This window comes from Populus trichocarpa, chromosome 18 (genome assembly GCF_000002775.5).
Source record: "Populus trichocarpa isolate Nisqually-1 chromosome 18, P.trichocarpa_v4.1, whole genome shotgun sequence".
Classification (NCBI taxonomy): Eukaryota; Viridiplantae; Streptophyta; class Magnoliopsida; order Malpighiales; family Salicaceae; genus Populus; species Populus trichocarpa.
In genome coordinates, this window is record NC_037302.2 from 2,832,052 (window position 1) to 2,854,302 (window position 22,251).

General features: G+C 36.4%; 1 protein-coding gene across 11 annotated transcripts; it reads left to right on the forward strand.

Moving 5' to 3' along the window:
• Positions 1-571: 571 nt before the first annotated feature.
• On the forward strand, positions 572-21,250 carry LOC7458982 (helicase and polymerase-containing protein TEBICHI). Of its 11 annotated transcripts, none has more exons than XM_024590226.2 (31): positions 572-776; positions 996-1,423; positions 1,527-1,761; positions 1,861-2,679; positions 3,869-3,933; positions 4,132-4,237; positions 4,356-4,556; positions 5,184-5,381; positions 5,675-5,836; positions 5,925-6,161; positions 6,453-6,665; positions 6,812-7,162; positions 7,376-7,528; positions 8,104-8,328; positions 8,704-8,922; positions 9,060-9,177; positions 10,285-11,486; positions 11,649-11,846; positions 12,283-12,542; positions 14,054-14,243; positions 14,361-14,468; positions 14,756-15,108; positions 15,571-15,679; positions 15,763-15,903; positions 16,121-16,217; positions 16,305-16,480; positions 16,575-16,798; positions 16,965-17,075; positions 19,220-19,364; positions 19,551-19,659; positions 20,180-21,250. In XM_024590226.2, the coding sequence occupies exons 1-26, from the start codon at positions 744-746 to the stop codon at positions 16,403-16,405; spliced, it is 6,522 nt and encodes a 2,173-aa protein (XP_024445994.1). In that variant the 5' UTR covers positions 572-743; the 3' UTR covers positions 16,406-16,480; positions 16,575-16,798; positions 16,965-17,075; positions 19,220-19,364; positions 19,551-19,659; positions 20,180-21,250. The 11 variants fall into 11 exon arrangements, with proteins under 11 accessions (XP_024445994.1, XP_024445999.1, XP_002324822.3 ...); XM_024590231.2 differs by lacking the exon at positions 19,551-19,659 and having other exon boundaries at positions 10,285-10,485; positions 10,564-11,486; XM_002324786.4 differs by lacking the exon at positions 19,551-19,659 and having other exon boundaries at positions 16,565-16,798.
• Positions 21,251-22,251: the final 1,001 nt, after the last annotated feature.

Below are 22,251 nucleotides of genomic sequence, written 5' to 3' on the forward strand. Positions count from 1 at the left end.
TATGATATTTTTAAAATTTTTACAATTTTTGAAAAATGTTTTCCTCCCAAAATAAAAGGAAAACACTTTTCTAGAAACCAAGCCAAATTTTTCCTTGACTGAAAAGTATTTTTCATTGATTAATTTTTCTAATTACAAAAAAATACATGAAAATTTGTACAGTGATTTTCCAGAAAACCACTTTATGCCAACACAAACGAGGCTGATTCATTTGCTTGAACTTAACAAGCCTTGGTTTTATTCTAATAATATTCATAAACACTCCGTAACACAACGTGAATATAGATATGTAGAGATATAAGTAGTGTTTATTATTGTAGTAGTGGTGGTAGTTTTTTAATTTATTTTTGATATATCATTACAATATAACAATTTAAAAATAAAAAAAACCAATTTAAAATAATTTTTTTTTTCAAATCAATTATAAAGCACAGCCACGCTGAAATATCAAATATGCCCAAAAATTAATAAAATCATATGACGCTAGGAGCCACCTCCCATCAAGTTTCCCATAATTTACTACCATGCCACTCTCGCCCTGTAGAGTCTAGACGGAGCCCACGTGAATAAAGACCCACAGTGCTCGGATCCAGCGAGTTACTTGGCGCTCTTGCCCTCACCAGTTTGAAGTTTCAAATCTTTCACGATGTCGTAATAGCTCCCTTCCCAAGAAAACACCACCGCGTGAATAAAAATCCTAGGGTTTTGCAGATCACCGTCGAAATCTCCCATCTCCTTCTCCCATGTCTGATTCTCCTCGGACTCGCATCGATCAGGTGGGCCCCCTAAACCCTAGAAACTTCCCAACGGTAAAAAAAAATCGATCTTTCTTCAAAGATAAAGAAAATCTGAACTGAATTTTGAAAACTGGGTTTGTTCGAAATTAGTCAAATTTGAATTCAGATCATAGAAGATTTGAACTAATTTACTATATTTTAGTGCGGATTTAATTATTCCAACACGTGCTTTGCTTGTGTCTGTGATTTAATTTACAGTTTTTTGCGTCGAGGAAGAGGAAATCTTCGTCGCCGAATTTGAAGTCGGGAAGGATCGAAAAAGATGCAAGAAGCAAAGTAGTTGAAGGGTCCCCCAGTGCCAAAGGAACTTTGGATAATTACTTGGTGAACTCGAAGGATGATAACCGTGGGCGTGGTCTCTTGGTTAAAAGAAGCTTGGCATTGGGGATTGATGAAGTTTTAAATGAAGAAAAGGAGGAATCTTTTGTGTCTGGTCGATTGTGCGTGGGAAGTTGTGAAGGCGGCAAAGAGGTTCAGAAGGAAATGTCTCAAGGTTCGTCCGATGCAGGAAATGTGGGAAATATTGCGGTTGAAAGGGTTGTGAAGGGTTGCTTGGATCTGGGGAATGGGGTGGAGAATTCGGAACTAAAACAGTTTGCTACTGATTTTTTGTCTCTGTATTGTGGGTAATGTAGTTTAAATTTCTGTATGTCCATTGAAATTATGTTATGTAGTGTGTTTGTGTCTGTTTTCACTATGCAAATGTCATTGCTAATCATTTTATTGCAGTGAACTTCAATCAACTGCAACTTCACCTTCAAAGACAAAGTTGAATGACCATAAGCGAAATGGTGGTCCATTGCTAGTGGATGTTGATTATAAAACATCCAAAAAGAGGCTTTGCATGTCCAATCAGTTAAATTCTGAAGTTGAAACCCCTTGTCCAATCGAGAAGAAGCCAGAAGACAAGCAATCTGCTTTTGTTGTTAAAAATGGAGCATCTGTTTTCAATGCTTTTGGAGAGGTAAAACTGGTGTCTTATGAAGCAGTCTTATGACTGTTATATGTGAGGTTTCTGGTTTATGACCATTCTTTTCCTCCTACTCCTGCACTTTCATGGCAGGTAGCTGTTGGTAATGATCCTGTTCAGCTTCAAGCAAGCTTGAGAAAATGCAACAAAATGGCTAACTCAACGGTAAATATGGCTGAATGCTGTACACCAGGATCATCAATTTGTAGAGAACGGGGTAGTGATGGTCCCAAATCTACACGTGGAAGCTCTATCTTTTCACCAGGAGACGCATTTTGGAATGAAGCAATTCAAGTTGCTGATAGTTTATTTTCTGAAGCTGACAATCCTTTTGTCCAGGCAGTTGGAAATATCATTAATGGGAAGTCTGGCAACCTGTCACGGGAATTGTTAAACAAAGCCGGCAGCAGAGGTTGTTCATTGGAGTTTATAAGGAAGCATATGGAAAAAGTATCTCCACTGCCTGTCAAACAACTTGACTTACTATTTGAGGACAGGAACTTGGAAGTTAGCACCCCACCCTGTGCTAAAGATGATTCAAATGTGGACAGAAGCAGTGAAATATCTGAGCACGGTTCTATTAATCTAAAAAGCTTAAAAAATGCGAATATTGTAACATATCATCTCAAAGATGAGCCAAGAGAAGAGATGCATAAAGAAGAGGAGAAAACAACTGTGGATACAGAGACCACAAAGAAAGTGGATTTGCCAAATCAAGATGCCGATAGCATTATATATCATTTGCCAGTTAAAGAAACCAGGAATGTAATTGATAATAATGAGTGTGTTGAAGCTGGAACTCCTTCAAGTTTTGGGCCGCTCAAGGACCGGTTAGATCTTAGCAACTGGCTTCCTCTAGAAGTATGCAGCATATATAAGAGGAAAGGAATTTCAAAACTGTATCCTTGGCAGGTATCTTCGAACTTTTGAATCACAATGCTTGAGGTTGCCTTTATATTTTGCTTAGTGATCAGGATGGAAATGACAAGGTTTATTTTGTTATCTCTCCTGCTTATACATAAGTTACCCACCTCGTGTTGCAATTTTGGGTGTTTGGGCCCACTATGGAGAGACTCTCCTATCTCTTTCATTTTTGGGACACAGATGTAGACTAGGGTCCACTTGTACTGGCCCCAGATATAATTCTTATTAGGCTGGTTTTCACCATCATGAAATAAGAAGACTTCCACAGACTGGTGTAACTTGTACAAATGTTCAGGGTAGTTTTGGGTTGCCACTAGTGTATTTCTTGTGGAATTTGTTTGTATTGGACTCAATCACATTTAGTAAAACTCAGACAAGTAACCGGCTACTTCATTGGTTTAATTCAATGGCTTGTCACACTCCATCCTTACCAACTTGATGTTCGGATATGTAGTCCAATTTTAACCTGGACAGAGATGGATCATTAGAGCCAAAGTTTGGGGTGTTTTTTTTGTTATATCAGGCAGTAGTGCCAATTCCTGTATTATTTTCGTCACTCAAAAAGTGAATAGGAGCATCTTTAATCGAGGTTCAAATTTACCCTCTGAATCTTTATATTGCTTTCTTGCAGTCTATATCTCATAGAAAAAACCTTTCTTAGCTTGGGAGTATTCAAGCATGTTTTGTAATCCCTTTTCCAGTGCACATTTATTTTATTTCAAGATCGCTCATTTGAGTTCCAACTTATCTACTTGTTGCCAATCCTTTTTGTTTTGGTTTTATTGCATAACTTGGTGTAAAACTTGATTTACTTTTGATTTTCAAGTGTTGTGCTTTCCGTTTGTATTCTCTACATATTATTTTTCTGATCTTATCTATATGTTGTTTGGGCTTCATTATATATTCTTTTCCTTTCCTTTTGTTTTAATGCTTTTCTGCACAGGGCGTGTACATATGAACTATTCAAACTCTCATATACAATTTCTCAATTTTGGCTTTTGATTTGCCAGAGGTCATCTATAGAATATTTTTCTCCAGTATTCAAGCACAATTATGCTTCCAGTGGGGTTGCAGAATTCTTTTTGTATTTATTTATTTATTGAGATTTCTGTGTTGGTGCTCATATATTTCAATATGTCTGTCTGACTCTGATGTATTCGGCTGTTCTGTTTTCCAGGTTGATTGCCTTCAGGTGGATGGTGTTTTGCAGAGACGAAATCTTGTATATTGCGCGTCTACAAGGTTCTTTTTGTTAATTTGATTTCAGATTATATTCTGTAACAGATTTATACATTTTCTATCACTTATTTCTATTTTGTGCCAGCAAGCTTGTTGTTCAGAAGGAGAACAAATTCTAATCAATGTTTTCCTTCTCTTTTCCCCTTTTGGTTGTGTCTTATGATGCGGTATTCATTCCTTAAACATGTTTGCTTGCCACAGTGCTGGTAAAAGTTTTGTTGCGGAAATTTTGATGTTGCGGCGGGTTGTATCAACTGGAAAGATTGCGCTTCTTGTACTTCCCTATGTATCAATTTGTGCAGAAAAGGTCTCTTGATAATTTTGTCATGGAATTACGAAATGTTCTTACTCTTTTCTTAGTGCATGACCTGTTTGTGATATACTGTATACCATGTATATTTTATCCTGTGTCTTAATTTTCCCAGGCAGAACATCTGGAGGGCCTTCTGGAACCTCTTGGTAAGCATGTCCGGAGTTATTATGGCAACCAGGGTGGAGGAACACTTCCTAAAGATACTTCCGTAGCTGTCTGCACAATAGAGAAAGCAAACTCCTTAATAAACAGATTACTGGAAGAGGGTCGTCTATCAGAAGTTGGAATCATGGTGATAGATGAACTACACATGGTAATTCGAATCATAGGTTCCCATGAATGTAAAACCATGTCTCTTCTTGTATATATCTATATGGCTGTTTGTTCTTTAAGTGAGAACATTGAAACAACCCCCATAATGCATGAGGTAACACTTTGCGTCCTTAGCTGATGGCATTTTGAAGTTTCATTAATATGGAGTAAAATTACAAATATGCTCTTTAAGTTTCACCCTCCAGACCCTTCTTTTCATTCTCTTAATAACTCCGTCCCTCCCTCTTCCTCAATCTTCACCGGCACTTACGACCGTAAAGAGGTGCTTTAATGGGAGTGTGCAATGTGAAAAAATCTTGTCACCCACAGAGAAGCCTAATCACTGTTCAAAATCTTCCTCTAAAACTTTGTATGTTTCAGGTACAAGCATTTTTGTTCATTCAAATAATCTCTAGATGTTTTTTTTCCTTTCTAGTGAAATGACATTTGATCAACAATATAGGAAGAAAATGTTATGTAGAGCAAAACTTAAACTGGATGTTTTCTATGATTTCCCTTTATTTAGACATGTGATTTAAGTATGACTCATACAGCTTTCATAAATTATTCATTAGGTTTATTTATCTGTGTAATTTAAGTATTGTGGCCTTTTTTTTTGTGTGGACAGGTTGGTGATCAGAGCAGGGGTTACCTTTTGGAACTTCTGCTGACAAAGCTTCGTTATGCTGCTGGTGAAGGCAATTCAGAATCCAGCAGCGGAGAAAGCTCAGGTACAAGCAGTAAGGGTGATCCTGCTCATGGTCTGCAAATTGTTGGGATGAGTGCTACCATGCCCAATGTGGCAGCAGTTGCTGATTGGCTTCAAGTAAGTGGGTTTACAAAAGATTTTCCGTCTAAGGTTTTTTTTAATTTGTGTTTCTGTTTCTTCAACTTACTGGTCAGCCATAGGTGAGAGTCTTTTAATAAACATATAGGACCAGATTAATCTAGGTACAACAGCTTTTAATTGTACTTCTATACCGTACAGGATGTTTGTTTGCTCCTACCTTTTCAAGAACTTGTTTCTCTGCCACTCTGGCTGTATTATATGTTTTTCTCAATATTATTGTGCATTTGATAGTTTCGTCAAATTGTTTTTGCAACCAATCTTTTGTGCAGGCAGCACTATACCAGACAAATTTCCGACCGGTTCCACTAGAAGAATACATTAAAGCTGGCAACACAATTTATGACAAGAAAATGGATATTGTTAGAACACTTTCAAGAGCAGCTGACCTGGGTGGTAAAGATCCAGATCATATTGTGGAACTATGCAATGAGGCAGGGACCCTTCTTTTTCTAATGTGAATCAAGCTGTATCTAATTATTAGAAAGCTGAATAATTTTGGATGGCTGTTTTGTATTTTAGGTTGTTCAAGATGGACATTCAGTGTTAATATTCTGCTCTAGTCGAAAAGGATGTGAATCAACTGCGAGGCATGTTTCAAAATTTGTGAAGAAGTTTTCTATTAACATTCAGAATGAGAGCGAGTTTGGTGATATTACTTCAGCCATTGATGCACTGCGAAGATGTCCTGCAGGATTGGATTCAACGTTGGAAGAAACTCTACCTTCCGGGGTTGCCTATCATCATGCTGGCTTGACGGTATGATTTCCTGGCTCTCTTTTTTTTATCTATGTTCTGGTAATCTAATTTCTTGCAACTTTTATTATCTATTTTTCATGATGTGGTTTATTTGGTGGATAATGTGTGTTGTATATATTCATTCATGTACTCTTTTTTTTTAAAAAATTATGCACTTAATTGTGTGGAATGGTGCAAAAGGATCTATACAGCCAACCCCAAGTAGTTTGAGGCTTGGTTGTTGTTTTTAAGTATATACTTCCTTTCTATTAGATGTGTCATCAAAGGATTATAATGTTCTATTTCTTACAGGTAGAGGAAAGAGAAATTATTGAGACCTGTTATCGTAAAGGTCTTTTGCGCATCTTAACTGCTACATCTACCTTAGCTGCCGGGGTTAACCTGCCTGCTAGGAGGGTAATTTTTCGACAACCCAGAATTGGTCGTGATTTCATTGACGGGACAAGGTACAGACAGATGGCTGGTCGAGCTGGTCGAACTGGAATAGATACTAAAGGGGAAAGTGTAAGCTTATCCTAGGAACTTGCTAGTAGTATTTGAATAATCCGTGTTTTATCACCTTACCTTTAATTTTGCTGAAGAGGGCATAAATTTATTTTGAATGAAATTATCCTTTTCCATTTAACAGTTGTATAGCTTTACCTGATCAGGTACTGATTTGCAAACCAGAAGAGTTAAAAAGAATTATGGGACTTCTTAATGAAAGCTGTCCACCATTGCAGTCGTGTCTATCTGAAGATAAAAATGGAATGACACATGCAATTTTAGAAGTTGTGGCTGGTGGGATTGTTCAAACTGCTAATGATATTCATCGTTATGTTAGATGTACTCTTCTCAATTCTACAAAACCGTTCAGGGATGTTGTGAAATCAGCACAGGATTCACTTAGGTGGTTGTGCCACAGAAAATTTCTTGAATGGAATGAAGATACTAAGTTATATGGCACAACACCTCTTGGACGTGCAGCTTTTGGCAGTTCTCTTTGTCCAGAAGAATCACTTGTAAAGATCTGTAGCCTTATTTTTTCTGCATTTTTCGCTCCATTTTCAGACCAATGTTTTGTTGGTTGCATCCCTTTTGTTTAACATGTTTTCCTAAGCATTCTCTCAGTGAGTTTGCTTGCTTTTCAATTTTTTCTCTCTTAATTGTTGTAGCTAACTATTTGACACGTGCCTGTGCTTTCATTTATTGTGGTTTTTTGTCTGGTTTCCTAGATTGTGCTAGATGATCTTTCCAGAGCACGAGAAGGATTTGTGCTTGCGTCCGATTTGCATTTAGTGTACTTAGTCACACCAATCAATGTTGATGTTGAGCCGAACTGGGAATTGTATTATGAAAGGTTTATGGAATTGTCTATCCTTGATCAGGTAATGTTGCTGGTTTTGATCACCTTGTGTCAGTTGATATAGGGCATTCTTTTCGTTGCAAGTTGGAGACAACTGATACCATGTGGCCGCTTTCCAATTTTTGTGAGAGATGGACTTCTGTATGTTGAATCTATATGTTTGGTGTGTGACATGTGATTTCTGAATAGCATTCTTTCATCCTGGCCAATGGTCTTTTCAGATGTAACCTGCTTGGTGATATTAAAGCCACATAGAGTTCAAATCTTTTGACCTCTCTATGTAGATGCCACTTAGCACAGAACATATGATCAGAGCACCAAGTTCATTAAAATTCAAAGAGTTATAGGAAAGAAAAAAACAGTAGAATTGAACCAACATAGTTTCTTCATGTAATTAGTTCATGTAAACTAACAGATATTGGTACTATTATGCATGATTAAATTACTAAACAGTAGAAATAGAGGTGATATCTTTCCTCTGCTCATTTTTTTCCCAATCTTTGAGTTATTGTTTCACATTTGATTGATCTTTTCTCTGGATTTTCAATAATGCTTTAAATTTCTTACCCTTTTCTTTTCCAATTTCATGGAATGAAGTCTGTTGGAAATCGAGTTGGAGTTTCAGAGCCATTTTTGATGCGGATGGCACATGGAGCACCTATGCGCAGCTTGAACAGATCAATAGATAATACAAAAGCCTTGCATGCCAGCAAGTATGAAAACCAATCTGGGGTTACAAACAAAAGTGCCATTTCAGATGATCAGACACTTAGGGTGTGCAAAAGATTTTATGTTGCTCTCATCTTGTCAAGACTTGTGCAGGTGTTTCATCCCCTTTCATCTTTCCTCCAATCTGATCAATAATATTGACTCAGGGAACCAAATATTTTCCTGTGCGATTCACATCTTTTTGAGTACATCTATTTTTTGTGTTTATTTTGTGCGTGTTGGCATATAATACCATGTGTAAATTGCATATACTAAGAATATACATTCTTGGTTATTTCTTTATCCTGAAAAAAGTATATTTATCAAGTATTCTGCTTATTTATTCACATGGTTACTTGGATATGATACCTAATATTTCTTTATCATGGGCTGTGTTTGCTTCTGCTTGCTAATAAATGCCGATTTTTATATTTATTTTTTTAGTTCATTGCTTTGCTGAATAAATGCTGTTTAAATTCTGGCATAAAGGAAGCACCTGTACCTGAGGTGTGTGAAGCTTTTAAAGTTGCTAGAGGCATGGTCCAATCCTTACAAGAGAATGCTGGAAGATTTGCTTCTATGGTTTCTGTGTTTTGTGAAAGACTTGGATGGCATGATCTTGAAGGTCTGGTTGCGAAGTTCCAAAATCGTGTTTCATTTGGAGTGCGAGCAGAGATTGTGGAGCTCACTAATATTCCATATGTTAAGGTAATCAATTGCTTCTATTTTTTTCCTGCAAGATTGCTAACACATAGTTGTAATAGTTATTTGTCATCCTGTTGATGCCTCAAAGTTTCTAGTTAATGATTCAAAGATGGCCATTATTTTCATTGCTTCATTTGTAGGGTTCTCGAGCAAGGGCACTCTATAAAGCAGGGTTGCGTACACCTCAAGCTATTGCTGAAGCATCTATTCCTGAAATAGGCAAAGCACTTTTTGAATCTTCATCATGGTCTGCACAAGGTGAACTTGATAGAGTTTTCAGCACATGACCTCTTATACGATAATTTTGTGTAGAAAATGCATGTTATCTTTATTCTAGCTAAAATGTCCTAACTGAAGACTTCCCTTGGTGTAACTTACATGTGATTTCTTCTTTTATGGGAGATTAATTTGTGATTCTTACAGAATTTATCTATCACAGAATTCTTTCCCCACTTTGAGAGGTTTGTACCTTTTATATTTTGGATGAAAGAAATCACAGATTTATGAACATCATGCCAAGTGGCAGCAGATTCTAGAATGTTGTTGCATGCTTTAGGTTTGGCAATTTGTAATGGATGAGTTTCTTAGATAGGAAAACGAGTCTTTCTTGTGGTGTATGAGAAACAAATTCTTGGTTCGGATTTTGTGGCACGCCCAAACATGCACTCTGTCTGTAAGACTACATGTGCACCTGCACATTGTATCTGTGTATAAAGATCTATTTACATTCAAATATAATAGTTATATTTCGCTTTGAAGTTGTGTGTGTAGGTGCACATGCCTATATTTCAGTTTTGTCCTGTCGTATTCTTTGTGATCCTTTATTTTTCTTTTTGTGCTCAGCAATTTAGGTTTTGGTATATGGATTTAGGTTTCATGTTTATCATTGAGGTTGAGATTTTCAGGATTTAACACTTAGATGTAATTGAGTTACAGCTAAAAGGGTTTCTAACCGAGTTTGTTCTCATTAATGACAGGTTTAGTTTTGGGGGTCTTAAGGGAAAATGTGCCTAAGAGTTTAGGGTTGTATATTCAGGATAGGTTTGCAGGTTAGGATCCTAGGGCATATAGTTCTTTTTTAGGTTTTGGTGTGTAGAATTTTGGGGTGAGGTTTCATTCTTGGTTGTTATTTCTGTTTTCTAAACATGCATCTATGGATTTCTGATCTAAATCTAAGTATCTCATATTTAATATCATACTTGTAATGGAACTTTTCTAATATTTGCAATGATGTTCCTACTACATGCCTTCTAATAGAGACTTTGTGTACCCTTGTTGTCTCTGTTGTGTAGCATGCATTTATAGATGCATGTATTAAATATTTGGATTTATTATGATTCACACAAGTTGAGAAAATTGATGCAGAAGGTTCAGCACAAAGACGCGTGCAATTGGGAATTGCGAAGAAAATCAAGAATGGTGCACGTAAAATTGTACTTGACAAAGCAGAAGAGGCAAGGGTTATTGCTTTTGCAGCATTCAAATCACTTGGATTCAATGTTCCACAATTTTCTCCGCCTTTGTTATCCAATGCTCCCGAAAATCTTGTTGAGCAAGGAAATGCAGGTACCTTGTTTGGAGATAAATCTAATATCATTTTGCATGCGGACCAAAGAGATCATGCTTCATCTATGCTGTTTATAGAAGGTAGCAAGAATTCTGGTAAAGTTACAATGGCAACCGGAGAAGACAAACTAATGAAACCAGTCAGTGTTGGATTGGTAGTTGCTGCAGAAGGAAACTCAAATGGTCCCATTCAGTGCTATATTGGTGCTGAAAATTCTACAGTACCAGCTAAGAAATCTTCAAATCTTGGCACCGAGCTTTGTACTACTGGTGATCATAAGAATAGTGCAGAAACAATCCTCTCTGTACAATTTGGACATAGTGGTGATGGAACTGGGACCAATGACCGGATCACTGATACCAGAGTTCAGGGGCAGTGTAGTGGAGAGAATTTAAGTAGTGATAAAAAGGACAGTGCTTGCAAGAAGGGTCCTACTAATGCAAGCAATATTTCTGGTGGATTTGATTCTTTCTTGGATCTCTGGGATGCTACCCAAGAATTCTATTTTGATATCCATTATAACAAGCGATCAGAAGTAAATTCTGTCAGCCTATTTGAAATACATGGTATTGCCATCTGCTGGGAAAACTCTCCTGTGTACTTCATCAATCTTCCTAAGGACCTACTGTGGTCTCATAAGCAAAGGAATGATTCAACTCCCAGTCAATCTGGTGACAAAAATAATGTTCAACCACCTGAGAATTGGTTGGAGATAGTTCGGAAGAGATGGAACAAGATTGGAGAAATAATGGGAAAGAGAGGTGTCCTAAAATTTACTTGGAATTTGAAAATTCAACTTCAGGTGCTCAAGGGTGCTGTAGTTTCCATTCAGAGATTTGGCTGCCCGAGTTTTCCAAGGAAAATATTCGGTCCTGAACTCATAGACAGTTCGCACTTAACATTATCCCCTATTAACATTGAAGAAGCAATCGACATGTGCATTGTGGCATGGATTCTTTGGCCTGATGAGGAGAGAAGCTCCAATCCGAACTTGGAGAAGGTAATATTAACTAGCTGCATTTAAAATGTGAATCCGAAGATTAGCTTGTGCAGTCTGTCTTTGAAAGGGGAAGTTTCCTTTCCTTTTCCAGATAGGCACCTTTTTTTTTATTGTTTTCTTTCCTGTTCCACTGATTGTCATGATGATGAATTGATGATGCAGGAAGTCAAGAAAAGGTTATCAAGTGAGGCTGTGGCAGCTGCTAATCAGAATGGCAGGTGGAAGAATCAGATGCGAAGAGTTGCTCATAACGGCTGTTGTCGCCGCGTTGCACAAACAAGAGCCCTATGCTCTGGTCTTTGGAAGTTACTGACTTCTGAGGGACTCTTTGAAGCACTCAAGAACATTGAAATCCCGCTGGTAAATATTCTGTTGCTTTCAGCTATACTTCCTTAAATGTAAATTTGTTTCTAGGCATTGAAAGTTTAAACTTTTATACGAGATTTCAATAAAATCGGAGCTTAGTATCTTGAGCTTCACCTTGCTTATTTTCATGGAAGTTGTTGGGATGGTAACACATGATCGTTTGGTAGAGATTCTGTTCTATATTAAATTCCTTTATTTGTTTTGTAGAAGAAAAGTTGCTATCAAACTGTTTAATTGGAAGCTGCTATCATCTAGTGTTAGTATCTTCATAGAATCTTGGCCTCTCGTATGGCTGGTCATGCACATCCACAAATGGTCATGTGATGCGAGATATTTTTGGTTTTGGAATCACTGAGCCAGTATCGTCAGTAATTTCACTCTGTAACTTGATGTTCACATTACTAATCTATTGCTTGCAAATTTGTATCAGGTGAATGTTCTTGCTGACATGGAGCTTTGGGGGATCGGTGTTGACATGGAGGGGTGCCTAAATGCACGCACTGTGCTGGGGAAAAGGCTAAGGTATCTTGAGAAGAAGGCTTATAAGCTGGCTGGCATGACATTTTCACTGTACACAGCAGCAGACATTGCAAATATTCTATACAGACACTTGAAGCTTCCCATTCCAGAAGGACACAATAAGGGGAAAAAACATCCTAGCACTGACAAGCATTGTTTGGATTTGTTAAGGTATGAGATGGTCTTACTTTCTAGTACCCAATACCTTTAAGTGAAAAATATGCTAAGCACATCTTGCAATGTTTGTATATGCAAAATGAATGTCCAAGTTATCTATATAGATCTGTGTTTTCTTTTGTTTTGTGGATAATCAAGTGTTATTCTTGCTCCTGGAGAATGTCATGGCTATGGCTTTTGTCACAAGTACACAAGTCTTTCTTATTTGCTTACAAGATCAAGTAATTTGGATTAAGTCTTTGTTGAGCTGTACAATGCCCTGAATGGAGTAAAAGAATTGCTCTTGTGGTCATTTAGAGCAGCCCACTTCTACCTTTACTCTTAATGTTTTGGGCGTCATGCCTCTGATAAAGCCTGAATATTTAATAAATAGGATGGATTATAATTGTTGACCTTATAGTTTTTCAATGTGAAAGTTTTAATTGCATGATGGAATACCCCATTGACAATATATATGTGTCAGTTGATTTATGGGTCTGAATTATCTGGATTTATCTGAACTACACGATTCAATTTGGGTTAACTAATTCCTTTAGATCGGATTTAGGGTTGGGTTAGGTTTCAACCTGAATCTTTTTGAGGCAATTTCTAGTAAGAGAAAGTTTGGGTACCCAAGTTACCTGGACTGTAATTTCTTTTTTCTTTTTTAATTTTGTCGTATATTATTTTTCATTCCTTAACTCTGGGCCTCCAAAGATGCAAGGCCTGTATATCCTATATCCTACAATGGAAATAACATTTTTATCTCTTGTTTAAATTGCAAGTTGTGTTATTTTTCTTCTATGCTTATGTTCTAACAAAAGTTGTTGAGATGAGAATCATCCCTTTGTTCATTACCCTTTTTAGATCTTACAAAGATTTTCACCTTAACTTTTTATTTGTCGATTTAGGGTCTGTTTTTTTTTTTCAATTCACAAATGGATTGTAAATAAAGGGTATTTGTTTCCCAGAATGATTTTGATTACAAACAAAGCAGTTTATCTGACATTGGTAAAACCAATATTGATATATATTATTATTAAATAGGCAATTTAATAAAAGATAATTAGTTCACATAAGTCCCTGTTAGTTCTTGTCATGCTGTCTCTTGTTTTTTAAGTTATATTATTTTAACTAATAAAATAATATTTTTATTATAAAGGGCCCAAAAAATTCAAAATGGGCTCAGTTAACTTGAACTACACGTTTGGGTTGGGTAAGTTTGGCAACATAAAATTGGTTTAGGTTGGTTAATGAAAAAGAAAATTGGGGAAATGTTATTCATCCCGAATTCCCTTCTTCCAGCCTGAATTACCAGAAATGACCATCCCTAATTGAAGGCATTACTTTCAAATTTAGCTGGCTTTTACAGTTTATTGAGTACTGGCCCTTGTACATTTTGATTAAGAACAAAGCAGTTTATCCTGTCATGCTCTGGGTATCTAGATGATTCATCATGGTGGCTTACTCGTGCATTTATTATGTTTGTGAAAAGAAGTACATTAATAGGATTTGTTTCCTTTCAGGCATGAGCATCCTATTGTTCCAGTCATCAGAGAGCACAGGACATTAGCAAAGCTTTTAAACTCGACACTGGGATCAATCTGTTCACTGGCGAGGCTATCTATGGAGACTCAGAAGTACACACTACATGGCCATTGGCTCCAAACATCAACAGCTACTGGTCGGCTTTCAATTGAAGAACCTAATCTTCAGGTTATAATTATTTATATTCACCCTTGCTTTTGTTACAGTGATTCTTTTCTTTACTTTTTTTGGTAATCTGAATTTAATTTTAGTGCTGGTAACCATTCTTGCTTTTGAGTTATGCAGTGCGTTGAACATGCAGTTGATTTCGAAATGAGTTCAGATAAAGAGGGGGATGATGCTGAACCTGAGCATTATAAAATAAATGCCCGTGACTTCTTTGTTCCTACTCAGGTAATATGGTCATTTAGCTTGTAACCTTGTCTCATGCTTCTCACTTAATGAATTTATATGTATTTGTAGTTATTATCCAGTATATATCAAATATCTTCTTAGAACTTGAAAGGATAGCCTGGAAAAGAAAAACAGTCTAGGGTATTAAAAATCCTTGAGCTAATTTAGCCCCTTGCTTCGGTAATGCAAACTGGAGAATGATAAAAGTCCTGTGGGGCCTGTAGATTATGCTTTCTATGCATCAATCCTAATTCCCAAAGGATCTAAAGCTCAAATTCTTATTGCAGGATAACTGGCTACTGTTAACAGCAGATTATTCTCAGATAGAATTGCGACTGATGGCACATTTCTCTAAAGACACTGCATTAATTAAACTCCTTACCAAGCCACATGGCGATGTTTTCAACCTGATAGCCGCACGATGGACTGGGAAGCCTGAAGCTTCTGTCAGCTCAGTTGAGCGAGATCAGACCAAAAGGATGGTCTATGGAATTCTTTATGGAATGGGTGCTAACACTCTTGCTGAACAACTGGATTGTAGCTCTGATGAAGCTGCAGAAAAAATTAAAAGCTTCAAAAGTTCTTTTCCTGGGGTTGCTTCCTGGCTCCATGAAGCAGTTGCATCTTGCCGTGAAAAAGGGTAAGGGTGTTATCTTATTGCAGTGAGTCTTCACTTGACTTATTTTAGTTCTATTGTCATCTTATTCTATTTTTATTTAGTTCAAGTGGTAAAGGTATTGCATAATTTTGATGTCATTTTGGATGCATATATTTTCATCCTTTTTATTTGTAAATGTTTCGCTGTATATGTTTTTCTAATGCATATCATCATAATTTTGAAGTCTTTTTGGATGCATGTATTGTCATCTTTTTTATTTGCAAATGTTTAGCTGTACATGCTCTTCTAACGCATATCATCATTGGTATCAAAAGTTGTCTCTTGTATTTTCTATTTGATGGCATGCGAAGACAATCCTTTTTAAATCAAGAGGCGTGTAGCTCTGTATTTAAAGTAACTTGAGATTATGCATGGCATTCAAGTTTTCTTCTTGTTCCTTAAGATTTAATTATCAGTATAAGTATCTATTTACTGTTAATTCAGATACGTGGAGACCATTAAGGGAAGAAAACGGTTCTTGTCGAAAATAAAATTCGGAAATAGTGAAGAAAAATCAAAAGCTCAGAGACAAGCAGTTAATTCTATCTGTCAGGTATAGTGATTTTTTGGGATGGTCAAAGACATTAGGACAGCATGGGTTAATAATAGTTTTGTCCTGATAGCTGCTTCTTACAGGGATCTGCTGCTGACTTAATCAAGATTGCAATGATAAATATACACTCTCTGATTGTTGATGGAGTTGGTAGGCCAGAGTCTAGCTCTTTACATGCAAACAAGTTTCACATGCTGAAGGGCCAATGCCGAATTCTATTACAGGTTACTTTGGAAAACTGCTTCAATTTCTTCAGTTTTTTTTTTTTTGAAATATTCCTTCATTTCCAATGTCTTTGAGAAGTATATATAGTAATTGCTTGGACACTGGAACTCTGATCTGTGCATTTGTTGGTCTATGATCCGTCAATCCAGCAAGCTGAACTTTGAGTTGCAGTGTCATTTGAGAAAGTTGATAAGAATCTTGGTGACTACTATTCAGGTACATGACGAGCTAGTGCTGGAAGTCGATCCATCCTTGATCAATGAAGCTGCAGTGCTGTTACAAATGAGCATGGAAGATGCTGCTTCTCTTCTTGGTATGTGTTCAATACTTTTTTTTTTTTCAAAAAAATCTTGACATCTTGATAATGTAATTAACCATAATTGTACAACATTCATTTCAGTTCCTTTGCATGTCAAACTAAAAGTTGGAAGAACCTGGGGCTCTTTAGAGCCTTTCCTTGCTGATCAACACGTAAATGAAGTTCTTATGCCTGAATCATGAGGAACGAGTTGTTTGATAAAGAAGTAAACAGTTGCGTGGTGTTAGAGGCGAAGATTGTTGGCAATTTGGACCACTGTATGTTATGTGATTCAATTGGTTAACAATATTTTATTTTATAAGATGGAAGATGTAATTTCAGATCTTCTGATTTAAGTATAGTTTTATGCAGAGATTCCAGCTTCTATATTTATGCTGAGCAAAATGTTCCCCAAGGAGATGGAAAATTTTATGAGCTCCACTTGAATTGCGGTTTTGAAATAATAAGCCTTGACCTGATGTTATCTGGAAGGTTGAAAGAAGAAATCACAGAGGTGCAAAGGAACTGCTTCTCCAAGGTGGGCAAGCTAATGCGATCACTAGATATATTGCCTATGTGTTTCACCAGAGGATCATGTATGAGTTCTCTTGGAACAAAGACTTACAGTGTCCTTCATTGAGCTTGCCTTTTACATACAAATGCTAATGATTATGTATGAGTTCTCTTGGAACAAAGACTTACAGTGTCCTTCATTGAGCTTGCCTTTTACATACAAATGCTAATGATTATTTGTTTTCACAGCTTGGCTGCTGATCCTGCCAGTGCTAGGAAATCATGAGCACATAGCTATTCCAAATTCCTACAAGGTCAACTGCCAAGCAATTGCTAACGTACTCAGTGTTGGAATAGAAGGTATGTATTGGTAACAAGGAAGCCAAATTAGTTGAAATAAGCACATATCGCAGATGAGATGCATTTTGTTTGTGCTCTGGTTGTATTGTATCTCTGTCACCATGCTCATTGGATATATGATTGAGCTCTGGGCACTCTTTATTTCCATACCACGTAACAAACCAATGCATAGGAGCTGTTGTGGGTCACCATCTATGTTTTTGACTACACCATCGGTTAGCTTAATTGGCAATAACATGCAAACTAGTGGTTGTCCTAGGTTTATCAGGGCTTAAATGATGCAGGCCTCAGTGCCCTGAGGCATGGATGGGATATGTCGTCCAAACATTGCCTGGAAGTTTTATATTTTTCCAGTTTCCATCATAATGGCTTGTGAAAAAATGTCTACTGGTCCTTCTACAGAGTATTGTATGCTGCAGGAATTATATTTCTGCCGTAAAGGACCTTCAATATTGTTTTGTAGCTGAAGAATTTAACTCATGGTGCACAACTTGCAAAATAGTTATGAATCTCTAAGACAACTTGCACGAGGAAACAAGAACCCACATCCATTCTGTACCTCAATTGTGTTTGCACTTCCTGTTGATAACTTCCAACAGTGGACAGGATATCAAACCCAATAGTTTTCTCCTCCTATTTCTTGCAAGTATGTAGTGTGCAGTGATCACACACAGCTGATTTTGGATGCCTATGATAAGCATTCAGAAAAGAAAAAGCGGAGATAAAGGAATTATTTGTGCTGCAACAATGGAAATCATAACTGAACGGATAGAAACTGATGGCCAGCTAGTTGAAGAAACAAACATGAACATACCATGATGTTCTTTTTTCCTTGAATTTCTGTAGCACTAACGTTTTCTATTACTCCAATTATTTAACTCTCCCCTCAGCCTCTCTCTTCCAAATTATTTGTACCAGTTTTCTCAATTTTTTCCTCATCTATCCTATCTCTTTAATTGCACACACATCTCTCTTTCTCTTCTTTCTTGTATTGATCTTGTAGTGCTTTACTGCTTATATAAACAATGAAATACTTGTTTAATAACAATTTTGTGTCATGGCTCAATCAGTTGAGGCGCTTGTGGGGAGGGCACAAGTTGCGGGTTTGAGTGTTGGGAGTGCTTCTCTTTGTCACTCTTTTTTTTTTTAAATCATCTGCCCCCTTGATAAAAAAATAGAGTAGGGCCGGGTGCGCGAGCCTAGCCTACCACGTGCGTGTGGGCTAGGCTCTTTGCTGGCTTTTTTTTTCTTCAGTTTTTTTGACTTTCCAAAAACAATTTACCGGATTCACGTGCTATTCAGTTATGACATGTTTTTTAAATATTGTTATAATTTTTTATTTGATTTTTAATAATTGTTCTTCAATTATTATGTTTTTGATATGAAAATAATAATAATGAATTGTTTATGAAAATTTGATTGAAATCGGTTGTTTATTATTAAAATGTTTAAACAGATTTTGAACATGATTTTATTATATTTATGATTTTTTTAGCTTTCAGTCGTACAAAATATGGACATACTATTTTGATATTTTTTGTTAACTTGCTTTAACAATCATAAACAAATATTTTTTTTTTAAAGAAACAATGCTTCTAGTTATAAACATTATGTTGTCTAAGATAAACAATAGGAAAATTTATCATTATATTTTTTTTTTCAAAACAACTATTTTTGGGTTTAATGATAATATCAAATGATTTTTTGAGACTCAGATTTTTTTTTTACATTTAAAGAAATTTGGGTTCCGTGTAGTATTGTGCAGGTATACGAACTGGTTTTTATCTATAAGCACTTCTCCTTCCTGCTGTCTTTTCTTCAGATTGAAAAATATTTGCTAAGTTTTACTATATTCTATCCATACATAATATTCATCTACCTTCAGTGTATGATTGTAGTTTTAGAATTAACGAAAATGCCAATTGAGCAGAAACCATAGGCTATGCTTATTGCTTAAATAACAAGATTTTAAGCTGAAGAATTCTTCTTCAATAACATGCACTAGAAATATTTAAAATAGGAGCAAATACCTTGCTTTCCAGCTGGATGAAGAGAGGCCTGTGGCAATAGGCTTTAGAGCATGTGTGGCTAATCAACCCTTCATTTTTTTTACCTGAAATTTGTCTTAAATTTTTGTGTTGCAGTTTGGTTGATGTCTTCTTTCAAATGACATTATGTTTGGAATAAATGAAGGCCTTAAATCTCTAAACTAGATTCATCATATGAGTTACGAAGTCAACCAACTTTGATTGATATGGTGATCACTCAAGTGGTTGGACTAGCTATCAGGTATGAAGGCCTTAAATCTCTTTTGCAGCTTGCCAACATTTGTTGGCTTAGCATATTTTGTTGGTGTAATAACTAAATGCCATGAGTAACTGGGTAATTATTAACATTAAAGTGATCATTTTTCATCAGCTATTGGGATTTGAATAAAATAAACAAGAATAATTGGATATTACTGTCTATTCACAGGAGTTTATCATGGTGAATGCCAATAGTAGTAGATATCCAGTTGGGGTCTTCAGATGCTTTCTTGGAGTAAATATTATCTAGCAACATTATGCTAAACTTCTTCAAGCATGTATGACCTGTTGATTTCTTTTTTTAATTTCATGGAGATTTCCTTATTCTCCTTATTGCATTCTTTTATTCTCATAAATTCTCTTCACCAATTGAAAAAGAAATTAATATGGGATAAAGCCTCTCTCTCTCCATGATTCTGCTTTAGTTTTTCTCTTGTTTGTAATCCATTTTCTTAGTGTTTAATCATTTATTTTATCTTTCATACAATTAGATTGTGACTGTAGTAACTTCACAAGATTTCTAAGGGGCTGTGTCAACCATAATTATTTTGAAATCCTTCAAAAAACTTGCCTCGTTTAGATTTTTCTGGGGACACAAACGTGCACATGGGAATGAAGGTGGTTTGGTCAGCCTACACATTTTCTATTTTCCTGAAAATAAACACAAAGGCATGCTATGCACGTGTGATGGCCAAGTTCTCTTTCAGTCTTGCAGTTGACATAATTGTGTCCTCTAATTATTATAGTGTTTCTTTGTTTAGTTATTCCTTCTGATAGAGAGAAAAATCTGTGTTACAGTTAGCATGGTGAGCTGGGACATTAGAGGAGAAGAGTGAACTGCAGGCTGAGGCAACAAAATTGAGCAGCAGCAGGTTGAAGATATTAAACATGTGATGGAATTATAAACACGTGATTCATATGTTAGTTGAAGTAATCAGTTGCAGTTTGTTAGTTAGTTTAGAAGATAATAACGGCCAAGTTAGTTATGACTGAATGGCCAATAGACCAGGTAGTCATTGATGAAAAATTTGCAGAAATTGCGAGATCTTTCTCTCCTTTATTTTCCTCTCTTTTCTAGCAACTTGTAAGGAATCTTCTTACAATTGGTATCAAGGCCACTTTCCAAGGGTAAAGGAAGGTTGCTTTTGTTCCTAAGATATCAACAATGGTGGAAAACAACAAGATCAAGGCTTTAGAGGAGCATGGTAGGAAGGTTGATGAGCATATTCAACACCTACAAGAAATTACAGAAGAGCATGGCAAGAAGCTTGATCAGATCAACTCACAATTGGAAGCCATAATGACTGTGTTGAAGGCTAACTGAGGAAGTCAGGAAACTGAAAGAGTTAACACCATAACTGGAGGTATTATTCAAAGGGTGAATCCGCGAGGAGATGGGCTTATGAATCAAAGAGGAGATTGTTTTGGTAACCAAGAAGCAGCACGAGTGGGACATCATATGGCAATGCCAAGGATTGATCTGTCAAATATCCATGGAGAGAATCCTAGGAGCTGGATACGTAAGTACAACAATGGGTTAGCATCACTATACTTGGATGGTAAGGCAGAAATTTGGTACAAAGGGTTCTTGTATGGAGGAGAAAATTTAGCAAGCTAGGAGGAGTTTACAAAAGCTTTGTGTATAAGATTTTGCAATAGAGAGGATGTGGTGGAAGAATTCAATAAGTTAGCACAAGACGAGTGTAGATGAGTATGTGGAAAGATTTGAAGAACTCAAATCTTTAATAAATGCTTTGAACTTTTCCCTCTAAGAATCATGTTATATTTCAAGCTTTGTAAAGGATGATATCAGACCAATGTTGAAGATCCTCAAAACTACAATGCTGGTACAAGTATATATTTGAACAAGCCAAATGGCAAGAGGAGTCCATTAATGCCGTAGCTAAGTGAATAAGATTCTTGCAGAAGAGCAATCCAGTTTACAACTTTGGAAAGACAACAGGCAACTCTTATGCTAAACCTTTTATTCAGTCAAAGAATGAAATAATGGCCAATACTAAACAACCAGAAACATTGCTGGACAAAGAAGAAGAACAGGTCAATGTTTTAAGTGGTGAAAAATTCATGCCTAGACACCATTGTAGGATGTAAGGCTTGGATGAAGAGAAAGAAAAAGGAGTTCTTAGAAGCAACAAATGGTGATAATATTGGAATGATAATTGATGGCGAGAGAGTAGATGAATATGACATGCTCTGAATGCCTTGGCCCAGAGCTATGCTAATAACACCATAAGAATTTTGGGGTGTAGTATGGGAAGGATAGTTTTATTGATGAGTTTAGTGGTGGATGAGATTAAAGCAGTGGTTCGGAGAACTATTCTCAAGTTAAATCCATTTGAATAATAATGTCCTTTTATAAATAAATAAATAAATAAATATATAATGGTATTTAGATGGGTATTTAGGAATATGTCATGTTGTTTAGGATAATAGTTTATTTCTTGCTATTTAGTCATTGTTTTTTAGGGCTTTCCCCCAATTTTAATCCGGGTTCTTTTAGGGTTTTGCGTGCCAATATAATGAAAAAACATCCCCATATAAATTTATGCTTTCATGTTGTTCCTACCCATCTTCTACATGCTAGTTACGTTAGGAGACATTAGAAGAGTAAAACTCGTCTTGGAAAAATAACAACTGCAGGCATAATTTAGTGCCAAGGAACTCACCACACAACACATGAGGTTTTCAGTTGGACACAGTTTCTCAGCATATGTTCTCTAGGTACTTGGCGTCTCGGATCTTCTAACCTGTCATTCCCAGAGGTTTTTGGAACATCTTTGTCAATAACTATAGTTAGTGCTTAGTGGGTCTGTTTGTAGTCTTCTTGAGATTTGCTGTGTAATGAAATG

Bases quoted from the DNA above. Each gene is read 5' to 3' on its own strand.
- LOC7458982 (XM_002324786.4), top strand. From the start codon at position 744: ATGTCTGATTCTCCTCGGACTCGCATCGATCAG. The intron at 7,163-7,375 runs GTAAAGATCTGT...CTGGTTTCCTAG, and splicing joins TTTGTCCAGAAGAATCACTT to ATTGTGCTAGATGATCTTTC. The intron at 11,487-11,648 runs GTAATATTAACT...TTGATGATGCAG, and splicing joins CCAATCCGAACTTGGAGAAG to GAAGTCAAGAAAAGGTTATC.